The sequence below is a fragment of the Pogoniulus pusillus genome, chromosome 41, assembly GCF_015220805.1.
Source record: "Pogoniulus pusillus isolate bPogPus1 chromosome 41, bPogPus1.pri, whole genome shotgun sequence".
Lineage (NCBI taxonomy): Eukaryota > Metazoa > Chordata > Aves > Piciformes > Lybiidae > Pogoniulus > Pogoniulus pusillus.
In genome coordinates this window covers 6,683,431-6,702,023 of record NC_087304.1, presented here as the reverse complement: position 1 = coordinate 6,702,023, position 18,593 = coordinate 6,683,431, and the positions used below count along the sequence as shown (strand labels likewise).

The 18,593-nt window shown below is 65.4% G+C and overlaps 2 protein-coding genes across 4 annotated transcripts; both read right to left on the bottom strand.

The window, feature by feature from the left end:
• Positions 1-1,050: 1,050 nt before the first annotated feature.
• On the bottom strand, positions 1,051-6,410 carry SLC39A3 (solute carrier family 39 member 3). The gene is made up of 3 exons (XM_064174768.1): positions 6,292-6,410; positions 4,425-4,669; positions 1,051-3,569 (listed from the first exon to the last, which is right to left on the bottom strand). The coding sequence occupies exons 2-3, from the start codon at positions 4,629-4,631 to the stop codon at positions 2,841-2,843; spliced, it is 936 nt and encodes a 311-aa protein (XP_064030838.1). The 5' UTR covers positions 4,632-4,669; positions 6,292-6,410; the 3' UTR covers positions 1,051-2,840.
• An 814-nt stretch (positions 6,411-7,224) lies between these two features.
• Positions 7,225-18,513, bottom strand: SGTA (small glutamine rich tetratricopeptide repeat co-chaperone alpha). Of its 3 annotated transcripts, none has more exons than XM_064174980.1 (12): positions 18,422-18,513; positions 16,785-16,932; positions 15,337-15,440; positions 14,998-15,082; positions 14,138-14,237; positions 13,142-13,246; positions 12,849-12,987; positions 12,096-12,158; positions 11,622-11,659; positions 10,775-10,864; positions 9,823-9,946; positions 7,225-8,999 (listed from the first exon to the last, which is right to left on the bottom strand). In XM_064174980.1, the coding sequence occupies exons 2-11, from the start codon at positions 16,882-16,884 to the stop codon at positions 9,832-9,834; spliced, it is 939 nt and encodes a 312-aa protein (XP_064031050.1). In that variant the 5' UTR covers positions 16,885-16,932; positions 18,422-18,513; the 3' UTR covers positions 7,225-8,999; positions 9,823-9,831. The 3 variants fall into 3 exon arrangements, with proteins under 3 accessions (XP_064031050.1, XP_064031052.1, XP_064031051.1); XM_064174982.1 differs by lacking the exon at positions 18,422-18,513 and adding an exon at positions 18,060-18,268; XM_064174981.1 differs by lacking the exon at positions 18,422-18,513 and adding an exon at positions 17,945-18,018.
• Between the last annotated feature and the right edge of the window lie 80 nt (positions 18,514-18,593).

Sequence of the window (18,593 nt, the reverse complement as noted above, 5' to 3'; positions counted from 1 at the left end):
CTTCGGGGGGGTTGGCTCACTCCGGGGGGGTTGGGCTCACTCCGGGGGGGGATTGGCTCATTCCGGGGGGGGTTGGCTCACTCCGGGGGGGGTTGGGCTCACTCCGGGGGGGTTGGCTCACTCCGGGGGGGGGTTGGGCTCACTCCGGGGGGGTTGGTCTCTTTTTGGGATGTGCTCACGTGCTGCTGCCGCGTGAGGAGGGCGCCGAGCCGGGGGGGGGCTCCAAAGAAAGCAGAGAGGCAGAGGGGAGCAGGTTGGAGCCTTTATTGGGAGCAGCAGCTGGGGGGGGTCTGCTCCGCTCCTAACCCCCCCCTGCCAGCCCAGGGAAGAGAGGTGCCAGCCCCGAGCCCGCCCATGCCAGCCCAGGGTGGTAGGGAGAGAGATGCCAGCCCTGAGCCCAGGCTCCAGCAGCAGGAGAGGTGGAAGCTGGAAGCCCCCGGGGGGGTTGTCACTGCCTGCGGACATGGGGGGGGGACACAGACGGATCCTGAGCCTTGCCCCACGGCGGATCCCTGCCTGTGAATGGATCCCAAGGGATGCTCTGGGAGCTGCTTAAGGAATCTCCCAGCAGCCAGAGCTGCTTTTGGCTTCACAGGAGCAGTCCCTGGGCTGCAGCTGGGGGCAGGGAGGAGGGAGCGGGAAGAGGAAGAGGAGGGAGGGAGGGAGGAGAGGGAGAGGAGGGAGAGATAGAGGGAGGTAGAGGAGGGAGGGAAAGAGGGAGGGAGGGCGAGGAAGAGGAGGGAAGGATGGGGAGGGAGAGGAAGAGAGGAGGGGAAGGAGGGAGGGAGGAGAAGGAAGGAGTGTGGAGGGGAAGAGGAGGGAGGGAGGAAGGGAAGAGGAAAGAAGGAGGGAGAAGAAGGAGGGAGGGAGGAGGGGAAGGAGGGAGGAAGAAGAGGAAGGCAAGGCAGGAAAGGAGCAAGAGCCACACTACGACCTCAGGGCTCTGCCTTCCCCAACGCCTGCTGCGCCCCCCCCCAACTCCCTCCCCCTTATCCCCCATCCCACCCCCTCCCCCCCCACGCAGCAGGCACAGCCCCAGGACCCCCCAGGCCGAGGCCAATTCGCTTCCTTTGTGCCATCGGAGGCCCAAAATAACCTCCCCCCTGCCCCCCTCCCCTCCAGGTCTTCCAAAGCGAAGATTAATGAGCTCGGGGAGGTTGCAGCAATTAGCGAGAGCCAGCGCCAGGAGCTGGCAGCTGAGCCCCAGCAGCCTCCATATGCTGCAGCTGTGCCAACTGCTGATGCCAAGATGCTGCTTCCCAGCCTTGGGCAGCTTCTCCCTGCTGCCAGCTCCTGGACCACGGCTGCAGGGCCTCATCCAGCCTGGTCCTCAGCAGCTCTGCCGGGAGCTGGTGGAGCACAGCAGGGGAGGTTCTGCTGCCCCTGTGCCCAGCACTGCTCAGGCCACCCCTGCAGTGCTGTGCCCAGCTCTGGGCTCCTCCATTGCAGAGAGATGCTGAGGTGCTGGAAGGTGCCCAGAGCAGGGCAGCAAGGCTGGGGAGGGGCCTGGAGCAGAGCCCTGTGAGGAGAGGCTGAGGGAGCTGGGGGGGTGCAGCCTGCAGCAGAGGAGGCTCAGGGCAGAGCTCATTGCTGCCTGCAGCTGCCTGCAGGGAGGCTGTAGCCAGGTGGGGTTGGGCTCTGCTGCCAGGCAGCCAGGGACAGGAGGTGACCCAGGCTCAAGATGTGCCAGGGCAGGCTCAGGCTGGAGGTTAGGAGGGAGTTGTTGGCAGAGAGAGTGATTGGCACTGGAATGGGCTGCCCAGGGAGATGGTGCAGTGCCCATGGCTGGAGCTGTTGCAGCCAAGCCTGGCTGGGCACTGAGTGCCATGGGCTGGTGCCTGGGCAGGGCTGGAGCAGCTTGGAGCTCTCTGCCAGCCTGCCCCTGTGGTTCTCAGAGCTCCTCCAGCCTGGCCTGGAGCAGAGCTGGGTCAAAGCAGCAGCATTTGGCTCTAAAATCCTCGAGTCGGGTTGGAGGTGACCTGAAAATTCATCCAGCTCCAACCTCCCCCCGAACACCCCCCGGGAGGGGCTGCGGCAGAGAGGGGCGGTGCAGGAGCTGCCCTGAGCCGCGCACCGAGCCTGGCCCCAGGGAAGGCAGCGGCAGAGAGGGCAGCTTGGCCTGGGCTCCTCTTTTGCCTCCCCCTTTAATCACCGAGAAAGAGCTCCGGGAGCTGCTGGGGGCAGCTGAGCTGGCTGGGCAGGGAGCTCCGGGAGCTGCTGGGCAGGGAGCTCCGGGAGCTGCTGGGCAGGGAGCTCTGCAGCTGAGCAGCCCCGGCAGGGGAGGTTATTTCTGGCAGCTCCTCCCAGGCAGCTCTGGCTCCAAACTAAGCCTGCAAAAGCAGCTTAGAGCAGTGCCCAGGCGCTGGGAGCCTACCTGCTCCTGCCCTGCTGCCTCCTCACCGCCTGGCAACCCCCAGGCAGAGCAGGGGGGGAGGGAGGTGGCTGTGTGGGTTCAGGGGAGGCCAAGTGCTTGAGGAGCTCTCCGAAAGCAGCTTCTGAGCTTGAGCAGCAGGCTCAAGGCTCTGGGTGGAGTCAGCCGCAGCACAGGCAGCTGCGGCCCCAAGGGCAGCTGCGGCCCCAAGGGCAGGGCCAGCCCCTGCTGACATCTCTGCCCATGCCCCTGCGTGCCCTGCCCCCTGCGTGCCCTCCCTCTGAGCACCCCAGGAGGGACTTCTGCTCTCTCTCTCTCGGGTCCCTGTGGCTGCATCTCCCCAGCCAGGGTGGCTCAGCTCGGGCCCGGTGAGCCTCGGCCTGGCCCCTGGCTGCTGAGGAGGCTCAGCTGCGGTGCCGATGCACAGGGAAGGAGCTGAGCTGAGCTCTGCCTCCCACCACTCTCCTCCTCACCACCTGATGAAGACCAACCCGGCCAGGGCCGCGTAGCCCAGCAGCAGGAAGAGGACCTTCAGCAGTCGATGGTTCTTCTCCTCCAGCTCCTTCGCCAGGATCTCGAAGAAGGTGATGAAGAGGAAGGTGCCCCCAGCCATGCCCTGCAGGAGCAGGGACACGATGCTGCTGGCTGCACTGGGGCTGCTCTCGATGCCCATGCCAATGCTGATGCCCAGGGGGATCATCAGGCTGACCGTGGCCGCCAGCTTCACCGCGTCCCTCATGGGCAGGGAGCTCTTGGCCATGCTGATGCCCAGGGCCACTGCCACCAGGGTCTCGTGAATGGCAACCCCCAGGAACAAGCTCAGCACTTTGCCACCTTCCTCCTGCAAGCCCAGGGCCAGGCCCTCGAAGATGGAATGGGCAGAGAGGGCAAAGACCAAGCCCAGGAGGCGCACGGGGCCCGAGTGAGAGAGCTCCTGCAGGCTCAGGCCCTGGTGCCCGTGGTGGTGCCCACGGTGGTGCCCACGGGAGGGGGCAATGAAAGGGCTCTCATATTCAGAGTCACTGCCCACGTCTGAACCAGCATTGAAGGTCTCCAGGTCGATGAAAGAAGGTTTCTCCTTCTGGAAGGTCAGGATGAGCTGCTCCACGAAGACAGTCAGGAAGAACCCAACCATCAGGATGGTCTCTGCCACTGGGTACTCGGTGGTGATGTTGCCTTGCTTGAGGACCTGATCCAGCTGCCAAGGGAAGCAAAGACATCCATGGGGAGCCAGCTCCTGGTGGGCAAAACATCTCTGCTGTGCCCAGGGAGTCTGAGTGGGCACCAAAGTGCTCCGTGGGGCTCCAGGGCAGAGAGGGAGAGGAGCAAGGGCTGGGCACTGGCTTTAGGCTGGGTACTAGGGAAGGAGATCTTCAGTGGGAGGGTGAGGAGAGCCTGGCACAGGTTTAGGGTGGTGAGACCCTGGCACAGGTTTGCCCAGGGAGGTTGTGGAGCACAGAAGCACAGAATGGGATCAAAGATCTTCTGTGCTCCACAACCTCTCTGGAGGGAAGGATCAGCAGAGCCTGGAGGGGCTGCAGGAGAGCTGGGGAGGGACAAAGGTGAGCAGAGAGGGCTGGAGGAGCTCTGCTATGGGGGCGAGCTGGGGGGGTTGGGGATGTTTAGCCTGGAGAAGGCTCCAGGGAGAGCTCAGAGCTGCCTGCCAGTACCTGAAGGGGCTGCAGGAGAGCTGGGGAGGGACTTCTGGCAAGGGCTGGGGGTGGCAGGAGGAGAGACAATGGCTGGGAGAGGGAGAGTGGAGAGGAGGAAGAAATCGCTGAGAGGGAGGATGGGCAGAGCCTGGCACAGGCTGCCCAGGGAGGCTGTGGGGCACAGAAGCATCACAGATCCCATTCTGTGCTCCACAACCTCCCTGGAAGTGCTCAGGATCAGGCAGAGGCTTGGACCCAGATGACCTCTGAGCTCCCTTCCAACCTGGACCGTTCCACGATTCCAGCTCTCTCCTCTTCCTCACCCCCTCAGCGGCTCAGGGTTGTGAGAGCCACCCCTGAGGAGGGGGCAGAGGAGGAGGAGGCTGAGGGCAGTTCCTCACCTTCTCCCTCACGGCAGGCAGGAGGGCGTTGAAGCAGGTAGCGAGGAAGACTCCCCCCCCGAAGGCGTTGCAGAGCGCCAGGAGCTTCCTGGAGCGCGGAGCCTGCTCCGGCTCCGCCGCCGCCAGGCGCACGGGCAGCAGGGAGCCGAGCAGCAGCAGCAGGCAGAGGCCCAGCAGGCACAGCAGCTTGGCCAGCACCAGCCTCATCCTGCCCCGCGGGGGCACAGCGCGGCTGGGCTCAGCGCCTGGAGGGGGAGGGAAATGAGCAGCCTGAAGCGAGACAGCTCCCGGGAGCCAGACCCCGCTCGGCCTCGCTGCGGCAAGCACTGGCACTGCCAGCTGGCACTGCAGGAGGGGCAGCAGCCCTGCAGCAGGCAGGGCACAGGGAGAGGGGCTGAGATCAGCTCTGCCCACACAGCAGCCCCCGGGAGGGTACCTGGGTGCCAGCGCAGGAGAGGCAGCACCCAGGGCACAGGCAGGAGCTAAACTCAGCTCTGCCCACAGCAGCCCTGGGGAAGGCTCTTGGCTGCCACTCAAAGCTCACAACCCCTCCGGTGCCACCACTTTGGTTTCCACTCCTGCTTTAACCACCCCCAGAAGAGGAGAGCCTCAAGTTGGGCTGGGCAGCAGCCACCTCTGTGCCCCGGAGCTGGGCTGGGCAGCAGCCACCTCTGTGCCCCTGAGCTGGGCTGGGCAGCAGCCACCTCTGTGCCCCGGAGCTGGGCTGGGCAGCAGCCACCTCTGTGCCCCTGAGCTGGGCTGGGCAGCAGCCACCTCTGTGCCCCGGAGCTGGGCTGGGCAGCAGCCACCTCTGTGCCCCTGAGCTGGGCTGGGCAGCAGCCACCTCTGTGCCCCTGAGCTGGGCTGGGCAGCAGCCACCTCTGTGCCCCGGAGCTGGGCTGGGCAGCAGCCACCTCTGTGCCCCTGAGCTGGGCTGGGCAGCAGCCACCTCTGTGCCCCGGAGCTGGGCTGGGCAGCAGCCACCTCTGTGCCCCTGAGCTGGGCTGGGCAGCAGCCCGGGGTGGGGAGGGAAAGGGGGAGCAGAAGGAGCTGAGTCCCAGCTGAGTCTCTCCTGGCCTGGCCTCCCCCCGCGGCCTGGCCTGAAGAACGAAGCCGGGGCCAGGCCCTGCCGGGCTGGGACAGGCTCGGGGCGGCCCTCGGGGCCCGCAGCGGGAGCGGGGAGCAAGGAGAGGCCTCCCGGGGGGGCGGTGAGGGCGGCAGGAGGCTCCCTGCGGCTTCACCCCCCCACTCCTCTGTCCAAAGCACCTCATGGCCCCCCCGGCCCCCGTCAGGACGAAGCCAAAGCTCCATCGCTTGTCCCAGCAGCCCGAGGCGCTTGCAGCCCTCCAGGTCACCGCGGAGAAGGGGGAGCGGGGGGGGGGACCCCTCCCAGGCAACCGGAGTGGGGCCAGGCCAGGCCGAGCACCCCAAAAGGGTGTAGAGACAGTGGGGGGGGGAAGGCTACGAAGGTCGATGGGGGGGGGGGGGTCGGCAGCGGGGGGGGGTCACTGCCAGGAGAGGCAACTCCCTGCAGCAAGGAGGCTTACAGCGGGGAGCAGAACCCCCCCGCAGCCAAGGACCCCTCTCAGGGGGGCCCCTCACAGCGAGGGGAGTCCCTTACAGCTGGCAGCGCGGGGGGGTCCCTGCCCAGCGCGGAGCCCCCAAAGCAGGGAGCGAGGCTCATGGCAGGGAGGTCCCGGCCTGAGCCCCCCGCCCCGAGCCCTGGCCGGAGACTCCAGCACGCAGCCTGCCCCCCGCGCCCCCCGCAGCCCCGCCGGTGCCTGCCGAAGCCTCCCCCCGCCCCCGGTTACCGCAGCAGCGGCCCCGGCCCCGGCCCCGGCCCCCTCCCCTCGCCCCCCCCACTCACGCTCCCACCGCCGCCGGCCCGGGCAGCGCCTCGCAGCGGCGCCCGCCCACGACGCCCTCCCATTGGCCGCGGCGGCAGAGCTCGAGAGCCGATTCGTCCGGAGGAACGTCAATCAAAGGGCAGGTGCGCGCCCAACGCCCGGGAGCTCCCGCGTGAAGGCTCCCCCCGGAAACCAGGCCCCTGGCCGCAGGTTCCTCGGCAGAGCTGTCCGGTGCTGAGCGGGGATGGCCCCGGGCAGGCTGCGGGCGGCGAAGGGAAGAGCATCCCCAGGCCCCGCTGCTTGCAGCTAAAGAGACCTGGAACCGGGCTGAGAAGGGCCCCAGCAGAGCTGGAACGGGGCGAAGCCTTCCCCTGCCTGCTGCCAGGCTGCGGGAAGGGAACCTGCGGCGCTGCAGGCAGGGGCAAAGGAGCACCGGAGCCAGGCGGGAGGGCAGCGGGAGCCAGGCGGGAGGGCAGCGGGAGCCAGGCGGGAGGGCAGCGGGAGCCAGGCGGGAGGGCAGCGGGAGCCAGGCGGGAGGGCAGCGGGAGCCAGGCGGGAGGGCAGCGGGAGCCAGGCGGGAGGGCAGCGGGAGCCAGGCGGGAGGGCAGCGGGAGCCAGGCGGGAGGGCAGCGGGAGCCAGGCGGGAGGGCAGCGGGAGCCAGGCGGGAGGGCAGCGGGAGCCAGGCGGGAGGGCAGCGGGAGCCAGGCGGGAGGGCACCAAACTCCGCTTTGTGAGCAGCCACCAAAGCCCAGCAGCTCAGGCACCAAAACACAGCCCTGTGCCCACCGAGCCCCTGCCTCTGCACTCAGACACCCATCTGGGGCTGTGCTGCAGAGCAGCCCTGGGGCAGGAGGCTCAGAGCCCTCCCGGGCCGTGCTGCAGGACAGCAGCAGCACAGCCCCGGGCACGGGCACAGCCCCGGGCACGGGCACAGCCCCGGGCACAGCCCACACCAAGTGTCCAAAGAGTTTATTCTGCACAAGTCACAGCAACCACAGAGCACTTCATGGAGCATTTACAGATCCTCTCCACAACTCCACCTCCAAACTCACCTCTGCCTCACTCCACACCACCCCTACCCCCCCTCCTGCCAGCCTTTCCCCCCCCCCCACACCCACCCCCAGACCCCTCTTGGGCTTCTGCTCCCTGCAGTGAGTTTCTCCTTCCCCCCTGCCATTAAACCCAGAACAAACCTCCCCCATCTCCTCTCGAACCACCTCTGAGGTGCACAGGAAGCAATGTGGCCTCCTCTAGCTGACTTCTGGGGGGGTCACACAGTGGCCAGAGCCTTGTGCTCCCCCCAGGCAGGACGTGGGTGAGGGATCAGAGGGGGGGGGAGCTGTGGGGCTGCCTCAGAGAGGGTATTCTCCACCCTCTCAAGATGCTCCTCAACAATCCCCCCCCGAGCAGGGGGTCTGGGACATGAGTTCCTGACTCCAGACTCACAGCGTGGGTGGAAGGGACCTCAAAGATCATCTCAGTTCCAGCCCCCCCCTGCCACAGGCTATCTGGAGCAGTCTTTTGTGGAGCCCTTCTGCTCCCCCCAGCTGCCTTCTGGCCTCTGCTCAGCACAGCCCCCCAGGCTGGCTCCTCACATGCATGAAAGGCAGATTAAGAAGTTAAAAACACCCCCCAGGACCTCACCTCCCACCCCCCTCTGTTAAACCCCAACCCCCATCCTGACCTGTCCCCCTGCCTGAGCACTCCACCAACCCCTCCAGAAGCACTGAACACTGCAGACACACTTTTGTCAGGCTGGGGACAGGATCCCCCCCAGCAGCAAGGAATTCAAACACTCTCTGGAGGGGTCAGACACAGGAAGGTTCCTTTTGGCCTGTCCCAACCACCCCCAGCCTAAAAACCCCAAGCCCAAACCCCAACCCCAAAGCTTTAAGCCCAGCAGATGAATTAAAACACTCCCTGAAGGAGTCAGACACAGGAAGGTTCCCTCTGGCTTGTCCCTGCCACCCCCAGCCTAAGCAAACCCAACAAACCCCAAACCTCAAACCAACCTCTGTGGGTTGAGCACCAAGCTCCTGCCTGGCAGCAGCAGCAGCAGCAGTGCTGCTCCAGAGCTGAGGAGGAGAAACAACCAAACCCAAAGCAAAAAGCTCACCCCTGGGGGCCAGGAGGTGCTGTGAGCTCCATGAGAGCAGTCCTGGGAGATGAACCAGGGCAGGGGAAAACAACCAAAGAGGAGAGGTTTGCCTGGGGCAAAGGGAGGTGAAGCTGAGGTCCTGCAGAGCTGTTCCTCCAGGAGGGGGTTACAAAAGGATCTCCTCTGCAGCACAGAAGCTCCCCCCAGAAAGGTCAGAGTGGGGGCAGCTATCCCCAGGTGTCTGCAGGAGGGGGCTGGGGGCTGCTCTGGGCTCAGGTTTGCATCCTCCAGAAGAACAACTCCCTAATGAAAAAGGCTGAGGTGGGAAGAGGAGGAGCAGGGATGAAGATGATGAGGGCAGAGCCAAGCAGGGAATTGTCTTTACCATGCAGGTTGGATCAGAGTCCCTCGGTGGTGGTGGGGGGGGGGAGGAGGGAGGGGGCTGGGGCTGGGCTGGTTTGGTTCTGTTTCCATTGCTGGTTGGTTTGGGAGATTTCTTTCTTCTTCTTCCCCTCCCTTTCTGGTTCCTTGGACACTTCCAGCTGGAGGAATGGCAAACACCACACAGATGGCTTCCAGTTTGTGGTGGTTCAAAGCAAAAGAAGAGAGAGTTCACCCCAGGGGTTGTGCTGCAGACACAGGCAGGGGACAGCAACAAAGACAAACCAAGGCAAAGGCAAATTTAGTCCCCAGCAGCAGAACTCCACCTGGGAGCAAATCAACTCTGCCCCCAAGCTCCTCAGCCAAGCTCCTGACTGCCAAACACATACAGAGTTGGGGGTGGGGGGAAAAGCTTTTTGTTGCCTCCTCCTCCTCAGGGCAAAGCACTGCCAGCAGCAGACAAACTGCTCAGGGAGGCAATGGTGGAGTGGGTTGGGATGGATCAGGCCTCAAAGGGTTAACTTCCCTGCCACGGGGGCAAGGACAGCTCCGTGGACTGCAGCAGGGTGGAAGGGACCCTCCAAGCTCAGCTTGTGCCTGCAGGCAGCAGGGACAGCTCCAAGCAGAGCAGGCTGCAGAGGGGACACAGCCAGGCTGGTGCTGGATGGCTCCAGGGATGGGGCCTCAAGCTGGAGGTCGCTTTGGTAGGCAGCAGAGACAGCTCTGAGCAGCCTGAGGGGGCTCAGGGCCTCGTTCAGCCTGGTCCTTGAACACCTCCCTGTGCAGCCTGTGCCAGCCTCTGCCCACCCTCCCTGTGCAGCCTGTGCCAGCCTCTGCCCACCCTCCCTGTGCAGCCTGTGCCAGCCTCTGCCCACCCTCCCTGTGCACAGCTTCCAAACCACTGCCCTCATCCTAACCCCCACTCCAACCCTTCCCCTCCCCAGCTCTAACCTCCTGCAGGACCTGCACAGCTGTGCCCAGGGCTCCCTGAAGCCTTCCCCCAGGCTGCAGATGAAGGCACCAGATGGAGTCTGGAGCCCAAACACATCCCACAAAGGATTCCCTACTCACCTGGAAGGTTCATTCCTGCTGGTCCTCGTTGCTGGCACTGGGAGTTCTACTCCTGATCTGGCTCCTGAGCTGCTCTATGAGTTCAGGGTTCTGCTGCTGCATCTGCTGAGCAAACTGCTGGCCCCTGAGGACAGGCAATGAACCTCTCAGAGCTCAGACTCCAGGGTTGGTCTTTTAAGAGGCTCAGAAGTCAGAATCACAGCACGGGGGAAGTGGGAAGGGAGCTCTGGAGGCTCAGCCAGCCCCAGCAGGGCACCCCCAGCAGCTTGCCCAGGGGCACAGTGCCCAGGGCAGGTTGGGAGCTCTGCACAGGAGACTCCACAGCCTCTCTGGGCAGCCTGCTCCAGGCCTCAGCATGCTCACACCACACAACCTTCTCCTCCTGGCTGCCAGCTTGTGCCCAGTGCCCTTTGGCCTGGCACTGGGCACCACTCAGCAGAGTCTGGCCCCAGCCTCTTGCCCCCCCACAGCTCCTTCAGCTCTTGCTGGGCACTGCTCAGCTCCCCCCTGGGGCTGCTCTTGTGCAGGCTCAGCCCCAGGGCTCAGCCTCTGCTCTCCCAGAGCTGCTCCAGGCCCCTCAGCAGCTCTGCAGCCTCCCCTGGGCCTCCCCAGCAGTTCTCTGTCTCTCTGGGACTGAGGAGAGCCCAGAACTGGCCCCAGCACTCCAGCTGTGGCCCCAGCAGGGCAGAGGGGAAGGAGAACATCCCCTGCTGGCCACTCTCTGCCCCTAGAGCAGACCCCAGCCCATGACAGCTCCCTGCTGGCTCTCAACTTCTCCCCCAGAGAGCCTCTTCCCAGCAGGTCACCCCCAGAGCTGTGCTGCTGCTGCTGCCCTGCCTGAGCTTCCAGCCAGCAGCTCCCAGCAGCAGGAGCTGCAGCTCAGCTGCTCCACCTCCGGGCAAAGGCCAAAGGCAGTCGGTGGCCAGCAGGGGACCCTCAGCTCTCTACTCACGCCTGGATGAGGGTGGCAAGGTCGTTCGTGGAGGGGCTGCTGCCTGCTGCTCCCATGGTGTTGTGGCCACCAGAAATCATCCCAGACATGCTGTGGAGACAGAAGAGCCTTGCTGGGAGCAGGCCAAGAGCCCAGAGGGAGATGGTTTGGCTCCCACTGGGAAGGAGACATCAGAGGATGGCAGCAGCTTCCCACACAGGTCACCTCCAGAGGGGACCTCCTGCCACAGCCCCTCTCACACAGCCCAATCTGCTCTCTGCCTCCCACAGCAGCTCCTCAGAGGGCAGCTCTGGGCCCAGTCCCTTCCCAGCACTGGGTGCACTCAGCCCCTGCCTGCACCTGGTGCAGCTCAGCTGGAGCCAGCAGGGGCTGGAGCAGGGAGGAGCACCCAGGAGCTGCCTGCTCCCAGCCCAGCTGGAGCTGTGGGAAGCTCTCTGCAGCGAGCAGCAGAGCCCAGCCCAGTGCTGCCTCTGCCCTCCTGCCCAGCACAGCCCACACAGCTCCCTGCCCACAGCAGCCTGGGCAGTGCCAAGGGCTGCTCCTTGCTCTTCTGCCCCTGGCACCCACCCAGCCCCAACCAACTGCACCCACCCAGTCCCTGCAGCACCCACCCAGCCCCACCCCAGCTCCAACCAACTGCACCCACCCAGCCCCACCCCAGCTCCAACCTGCAGCACCCACCCAGCCCCACCCCAGCTCCAACCTGCAGCACCCACCCAGCCCCACCCCAGCACCCACCCAGCCCCACCCCAGCACCCACCCAGCCCCACCCCAGCACCCACCCAGCCCCCCTGCCCCCCTCCCCAGGAGGGACTCCAAGAGGAGCTGGGGCAGGCACTGCACTTACAGCTGCTGCACCTGGGGGTTGTTCATGAGGTTGGAGGCCTGGGGAAAGAGAGGAGACAGAACAGTGCCACTGGTGTGAGGTGAGGAAGCCTCAAGCTGGGCCTCTGGAGGTTGTGTTCTGCAGCCACCACCAAAGGGAGGTGCAGAAATGCTTTGAATTAGACCCAAAAAAAGCAGGGGAGGATTTTTCCTCCAGCTGGAACAGCCCAAGGAGAAGTCACTTCCTAAGCATCCCAAACAGCATCACTTGGAACCAAGAAATGAAGTGGAAGGCAGAGCCCAGGAGCAACCCAAACACCACCCACCCTGGGCACCAGCTCCCAGCCCCTGGGCACCAGCTCCCAGCCCCTGGGCACCAGCTCCCAGCCCCTGGGCACCAGCTCCCAGCCCCTGGGCACCAGCTCCCAGCCCCTGGGCACCAGCTCCCAGCCCCTGGGCACCAGCTCCCAGCCCCAAGCCCTGGCTGAGGCCTCACCATGCTCATGAAGCCAGGGTTGTTCAGCAAACCTGCCAGATCAAAGCCTCCTGGCCCCCCAGTCTGCAAGGATAAAGAGGGTACAGGCAGGTGGTGACATCCTCCCAGCTGCTGCCAAGCCCTTGGCATGGGTAAGGGGGGGGCAGGTGGCACCAGCACAGGGGGCTCAGGGCCTGGAGCCAGCCTGGTCCTGAGCACCTCCAGGGAGGTTGTGGAGCACAGAAGATCTTTGATCTTTGATCCCATCCTGTGCTCCACAACCTCCCTGGGGAAGCTCTCCCTGGTGCCAGCCTCCCTTTTCTCCCTGCCACTGCCAGCCCTTGCCACAAACTCCCTCCCTCAGGTCTCCTGCAGCCCTCCACCTGCCCCCCAACCACCTCCCTGCCACTGCCTCTCCTCCAACCACCTCCCCCTCAAACACCTCTCCTCACCCCCCTCCCCCCAGCACCCTTCCTCAACCACCTCCCTTCCCCCAACCCCTTCCTCCCCAACCCCCCTGCCCCCTCCAAACACCCTGAGCCCTCCACCCCTTCCCTTCCAACTCTCCTGCCCCCTCCACCCCTTCCCCCCTGACTCTCCTGCCCTCTCCACCCCTCCCCACCCCCTGCCCCTCCACCCCTTCCCCCCAAATGACTTCTCTGCTCCAAACACAGCCCAGGCCAAGGCCCTGCCAGAGTTCTCCTCCCAGCTGGGGCAGAGTGAAGGATCCTTCCTCCTCCTCCCTCCCCCCCAGGCTCACTTCCAGCCACTCACTGGGCTTGGGGTCTCCTTCATCTTCTGCTCAGCGATTTTCAGGTTGGATTTGTAGGTCTCATTGTCTGGGTCCAGCTCCAGAGCCTTTTTGTAGTACACCACAGCCTCTGGGTGCTTGTTGAGACTGGAAAGGGCCAAGCTGGAGGCAGTGGGAGAGAAGCCAGAGCCTGAGCTCAGCACCTGCAGCCCTCCCCACCCCCCCAGGCAGACAGCAAACAGCAGGAGCCTTCCCACAGCATCCCAAGGCTCCAGCCCCACCCAGGAACATCCCTTTAGGGCTGCTCTTGACTCACCCCATCCTGCCATAGGCTTTGCTGTAGTTGGGGTCAATGCCTATGGCTCTTTCACAGTCCCTCACTGCTCCAGCATAGTTCCCCAGCTTGCTGTAGGCAGCAGCTCTGGAGGGGAAGGAGAAAGGGCAAAGGAGGGAAGGGACAGCCCTGAGAGTGCTGAAGGAGTTCAGCTCTGCTCTCCCTCTGGGCTCTTCCCTGAGCAAAAGGCAAAGGGAAGGGAAAAACTCATGGAATGTTAGAAGCACAGCAGCAGGCAGGGGGAGAGGCGGACCCTGAGGACCCTGGTGGGGAGGAGAGGAGAGGAGGACCCTGGTGGGGTGGGGAGGAGAGGAGAGGAGGACCCTGGTGGGGTGGGGAGGAGAGGAGAGGAGGACCCTGGTGGGGTGGGGAGGAGAGGAGAGGAGGACCCTGGTGGGGTGGGGAGGAGAGGAGAGGAGGACCCTGGTGGGGTGGGGAGGAGAGGAGAGGAGGACCCTGGTGGGGTGGGGAGGAGAGGAGAGGAGGACCCTGGTGGGGTGGGGAGGAGAGGAGAGGAGGACCCTGGTGGGGTGGGGAGGAGAGGAGAGGAGGACCCTGGTGGGGTGGGGAGGAGAGGAGAGGAGGACCCTGGTGGGGTGGGGAGGAGAGGAGAGGAGGACCCTGGTGGGGTGGGGAGGAGAGGAGAGGAGGACCCTGGTGGGGTGGGGAGGAGAGGAGAGGAGGACCCTGGTGGGGTGGGGAGGAGAGGAGAGGAGGACCCTGGTGGGGTGGGGAGGGCTGGAAAAGACCTTTCAGATCAAATCCAAGCAGTCCCAAGGCACTACCCAACCATGGCCTCAGCACCTCCACAGCCTCCCCGAGCAGCCTGCCCTGGAGCTGCCCCTGCTGCCTGCAGGGGATGCAGCAGCTGAGCTTGGAGGGTCCCTTCCAGCCTGCTGCAGGTCTGTGGAGCTGTGCAAGCAGGAAGAACAGAACCAGAAGGGGCAAGAGCTGAGAGCAAAGGGCCCAGAGCTGTACCTGTTGCAGAAGTAGACTGCATTGGAGGGATTCAGTTCGATTGCTTTGCCATAGAAGGACACAGCAGCCTCAAAGTTCTCTGCCTTCATTTGCTCATTTCCTAGGGGAAGGAAGGGGAGAGGTGGGAACAAAGCTGGTTAAAGAGGGAAGAGCAGAGGCAGACACAGGCAAGACTGAGTGAGGCCTTCAGGAGAAGCTCAGAGTCTCTCCAGTGAGGACTCTGCCCTGTGAGGGCACTCTGCTGAGAGCTCAGCTGCACTGCTGAGTGCAGCCCTGAGGGTCCCAGCACAGGAGAGAATCTGACCTGCTGGGGAGGGTCCAGAGGAGGGCACAGAGATGCTGAGAGAGCTGCAGAGGCTCTGCTGTGGGCACAGGCTGGCAGAGTTGGGGCTGTGCAGCCTGGAGAAGGCTCCAGGGAGAGCTCAGAGCAGCCTGAAGGGGCTGCAGGGGAGGGACTTGGGACAGGGGCTGGGAGTGGCAGCAGGGACAATGGCCTGGAGAGGAGGAAGAAACTGTGGAGGGGGAGGGTGGGGAGAGGCTGGCACAGGCTGCCCAGGGAGGTTGTGGAGCACAGAATGGGATCAAAGATCCACAGCTCCAGGCATGAGGACTCCACCACTGCCCTGGGCAGCCTGGGCCAGGCCTGGGCAACCCTCTAGGGGCAGAAATTGTTCCTCATGGCCAACCTAAACCTCCCCTGGGGCAACTTGAGGCTTCTCCTTGCCCTGTCATTGCTGGCTGGGAGAAGAGGGAATGGATTGGTTCACTCCTTTGGCTCTTGGCCTGCTCCAGGCACTCCCAGGGGCTGGCTGCAGCTTCCCTGCCCCCCTCGTTCCTCCACCAGCCCCAGGGGAAGTTACCTTCAGTCTTGAGCCTTTCAGCTTCAGCTATGTCATCTTCAGAGGGGGTGACAGGCTCTGAGTTCGTTCTGATGTGCTCAGGCTCCTTAGGAGGAAAGGAGAAGGCTGTGCTGAGGCCTCTGCTGAGCTCTGCACCACCTCCCCCAGGCACCACTCCCACGCAGCTGCGAGGGGGCAGAGCTGAGCCTGGAGCCAGCCCCTGCCCCTGCAGCCAGCCCCTGCCCCTGCAGCCAGCCCCTGCCCCTGCAGCCAGCCCCTGCCCCTGCAGCCAGCCCCTGCCCCTGCAGCCAGCCCCTGCCCCTGCAGCCAGCCCCTGCCAGCTCCTGGCACCCAACTCACCTTCCCTGCAGCAGCCTCGAATATCTCAGGCAGAGTCTGGGACACAGCCAGGCCTTGGTCCTCCATCGAGACCCCAAACGCTGTCTCCAGGCACTGGATGGCCACTGGGGGACAAGAGTGAGGCCATGACCTGCCCCCAGCTGTGCCCCACGGCCTGCCCTGCTCCAGCACTGCAGCAGCTCAGGCAGAAAGGACTCCCCTCAGCCCAAGCAGCTCCACCAGACCTGATATCCTCAGCACTGTGCCAGCGGCCCAGAGCTGGACAGGGCTGGAGGCCAAGGCTTGGCTGGAGCCAGTGCCAGCCCCTCAGTGCCAGCTGCCAGCCCCTCAGTGCCAGCCCAGGGCAGGTGATGAGAGCAGAGGTTAAAGTGGAGCCTTCCTGAGCCTTCCCACGGCTCTGGGGGCAGAGAGCAGGGACAGAGCTGCAGGTTTCAGTCACTGGAGGGCAGCTGTGGCCACGCAGAGGGCAGCACCCACCCCCACCCCCCCCCCCTCCCCCCGTGGGTTGGGAGCTGCTCCCAGCACACTGCCAGTGACAGCACAGAGCTGCCCCCTGCAGAACCACAGTGCAGAGCCCCAGAGCACCAGGATCAAACCTCCCCCAGCCCAGCCATGGCAGCAGCCAGGCTGGCAGAGAGCTCCAAGCTGCTGCAGCCCAACCCAGCCCTGCCCAGGCACCAGCCCATGGCACTCAGTGCCCAGCCAGGCTTGGCTGCAACACCTCCAGCCATGGGCACTGCACCACCTCCCTGGGCAGCCCATTCCAGTGCCAATCACTCTCTGGGCACAACTCCTTCCTAGCATCCAGCCTGACCCTGCCCTGGCACAGCTTGAGCCTGGGTCCCCTTCTTCTGTCCCTGGCTGCCTGGCAGCAGAGCCCAACCCCACCTGGCTACAGCCTCCCTGCAGGCAGCTGCAGACAGCAATGAGCTCTGCCCTGAGCCTCCTCTGCTGCAGGCTGCACCCCCCCAGCTCCCTCAGCCTCTCCTCACAGGGCTCTGCTCCAGGCCCCTCACAGCTTTGTCGCCCTCCTGTGGACACCTTCCAGTACTGCAACTTCTCTCTTGAACTGAGGAGCCCAGAACTGGGCACAGCACTGCAGGGGTGGCCTGAGCAGTGCTGAGCACAGGGGCACAAGAACCTCCCTGCTCCTGCTGCCCACACTGCTCCTGAGCCAGCCCAGGATGCCATCGGCTCTGCTGCCCACCTGGGCACTGCTGCCTCCTCTGAAGCTCCTCTCTGCCTGGCTGCTCTCAGCCACTCTGGCCCCAGCCTGGAGCTGCTTGGGGTTGTTGTGGCCCAAGTGCAGAACCTGCCCTTGGTCTTGCTCAGTCCTCTGCAGGCTGCACCCCCCCAGCTCCCTCAGCCCCTCCTGGCAGGCTGTGCTGCTGCCCCTCACCAGCCTTGCAGCATGAGGCAGAGCAGAGCTGCCAGGCACAGCCACCAACCTTCCAGGCTCTCCTGAGCATCTGCAGACAATCCCCCATGCTGCAGCTGGTCCTGCAGGAACTGGATGATGGAGAAGGCCAAACGCTTCTGGTCTGCCATGCTGGGGGCTGGGAGCTGCTTCCTGCCACTTCCTTAGCTCCAAAACCTCTGGGGAGGGAGAGGGAGGAGTGAGAGGTTTCAGTGCAAACACAGCAGAGAGCTTCCTGCTCCTCTGCCCAGGACGAGCAGGGAGGAGGCCATGGGAGCTGCTCAGGGCTGGGCCAGGCCTTCAGCAGCGCTGCTGAACGACCTCTTGTAACCCAACTCCCTGCGGAGCAGCTGCACAGCACAGCCCTGCCCACAGGGCTCCTGCAGGGCTGCAGACGCCAGCAGGCAGGTCCCTGCCAGAGCAGGGCCAGAGCAGCTCCACAGCACCAAGCCTGGAGCAGAGCTGGGGCTCAGGGCTGCCAACCCTCAGCAGAGCAACCCTCCCCGAGGCTGAGGCTGCCCAAAGACCCCCAAAACAGAATCAGGCAGGCTGGGAGAGAGCTCCAGGTCAAGTCCAGCCTAGCAGCTGACCCTGCTCAGGCACCACCCCTGGCACTCAGTGCCCCATGCAGCCTCTTGGCCACCCCCAGCCATGGGCACTGCACCACCTCCCTGGGCAGCCCATTCCAGTGCCAATCACTCTCTCTGCCAACAACTCCCTCCTAACCTCCAGCCTGACCCTGCCCTGGCACAGCTTGAGCCTGGGTCCCCTTCTTCTGTCCCTGGCTGCCTGGCAGCAGAGCCCAACCCCACCTGGCTACAGCCTCCCTGCAGGCAGCTGCAGGCAGCAATGAGCTCTGCCCTGAGTCTGCTCTGTGCCAGGCTGCACCCCCCCAGCTCCCTCAGCCTCTCCTCACAGGGCTCTGTGCCCCCTCCCCAGCCTTGCTGCCCTGCTCTGGGCACCTCCCAGCACCTCAGCAGCTCTCTGCGATGGAGGAGCCCAGAGCTGGGCACAGGTCCCTGCGAGCAGGGCAGAGACAGCTCCGTGCAGGGCAGCGCCGCTGAGCTCTGCCTCTCCCCAGCGCCCAAGGCAGAGATCCGCTCGGGGCGGGGGGGGTTGGGGAGAACTCCACTCCTGCCCCCCGCAGGCTCCGTGCGGAGCAGCCCAGCGGAGCCCCAGGCCCAAACGCACCGGAGCAGCCTGGGCGTGCCGGGGGGAGCCTGCGCTGGGCTCCCAGCCCCGTGACCACCGAGCCCACGGACCCCGGGACCGGCAGAGGGGAAGTCGACAACTCCGCACACATCACCCCCGAGCCCCTGCCCGTGCCCCCCGCCGGGGCAGGCGGAGCGGAGGCAGGCCCGAGGGGCGCGGCGAGCCCCGCGCCACCGCTCGGCTTCGGCAGAGGGACGGCGACACCGGCAGGGCCCTCCCCGTTCTCCCGCCGGACAGGGGTCCTCGCTCACGGCCTGCGCCGGGCCCGGACCCCCCGGCCCCGCACCGGACCCCGGGCGAGAGAAGCACCAGGCCCAGCTGCTCGCCGGGGAACCGGAGACATAGGAGTCCTTCCAGCCCCGCCCCGCCCCGCCCTGCCCCGCCCCGCCCCGCCCGACTGGACTCGGTTCAGCTGCGCTGGGTTCGGTTCCCCCCCCCCGGCCCCGCCCCGCTCACCGGGACCGACACTCGCCGCGGCCGGGGCGGGTCCGCACTGCGCATGCGCCGCGCCCCGCCCCTGCGCACTGCCTCCCGCCGCGCCCGCGCCTGCGCCCCCGGGCCCCGCCCCCCGCGCCCGCCCCGCCCACACAGCCTTATATGGAGAAGGAGGCGGGGTCAAGGCAGGCGG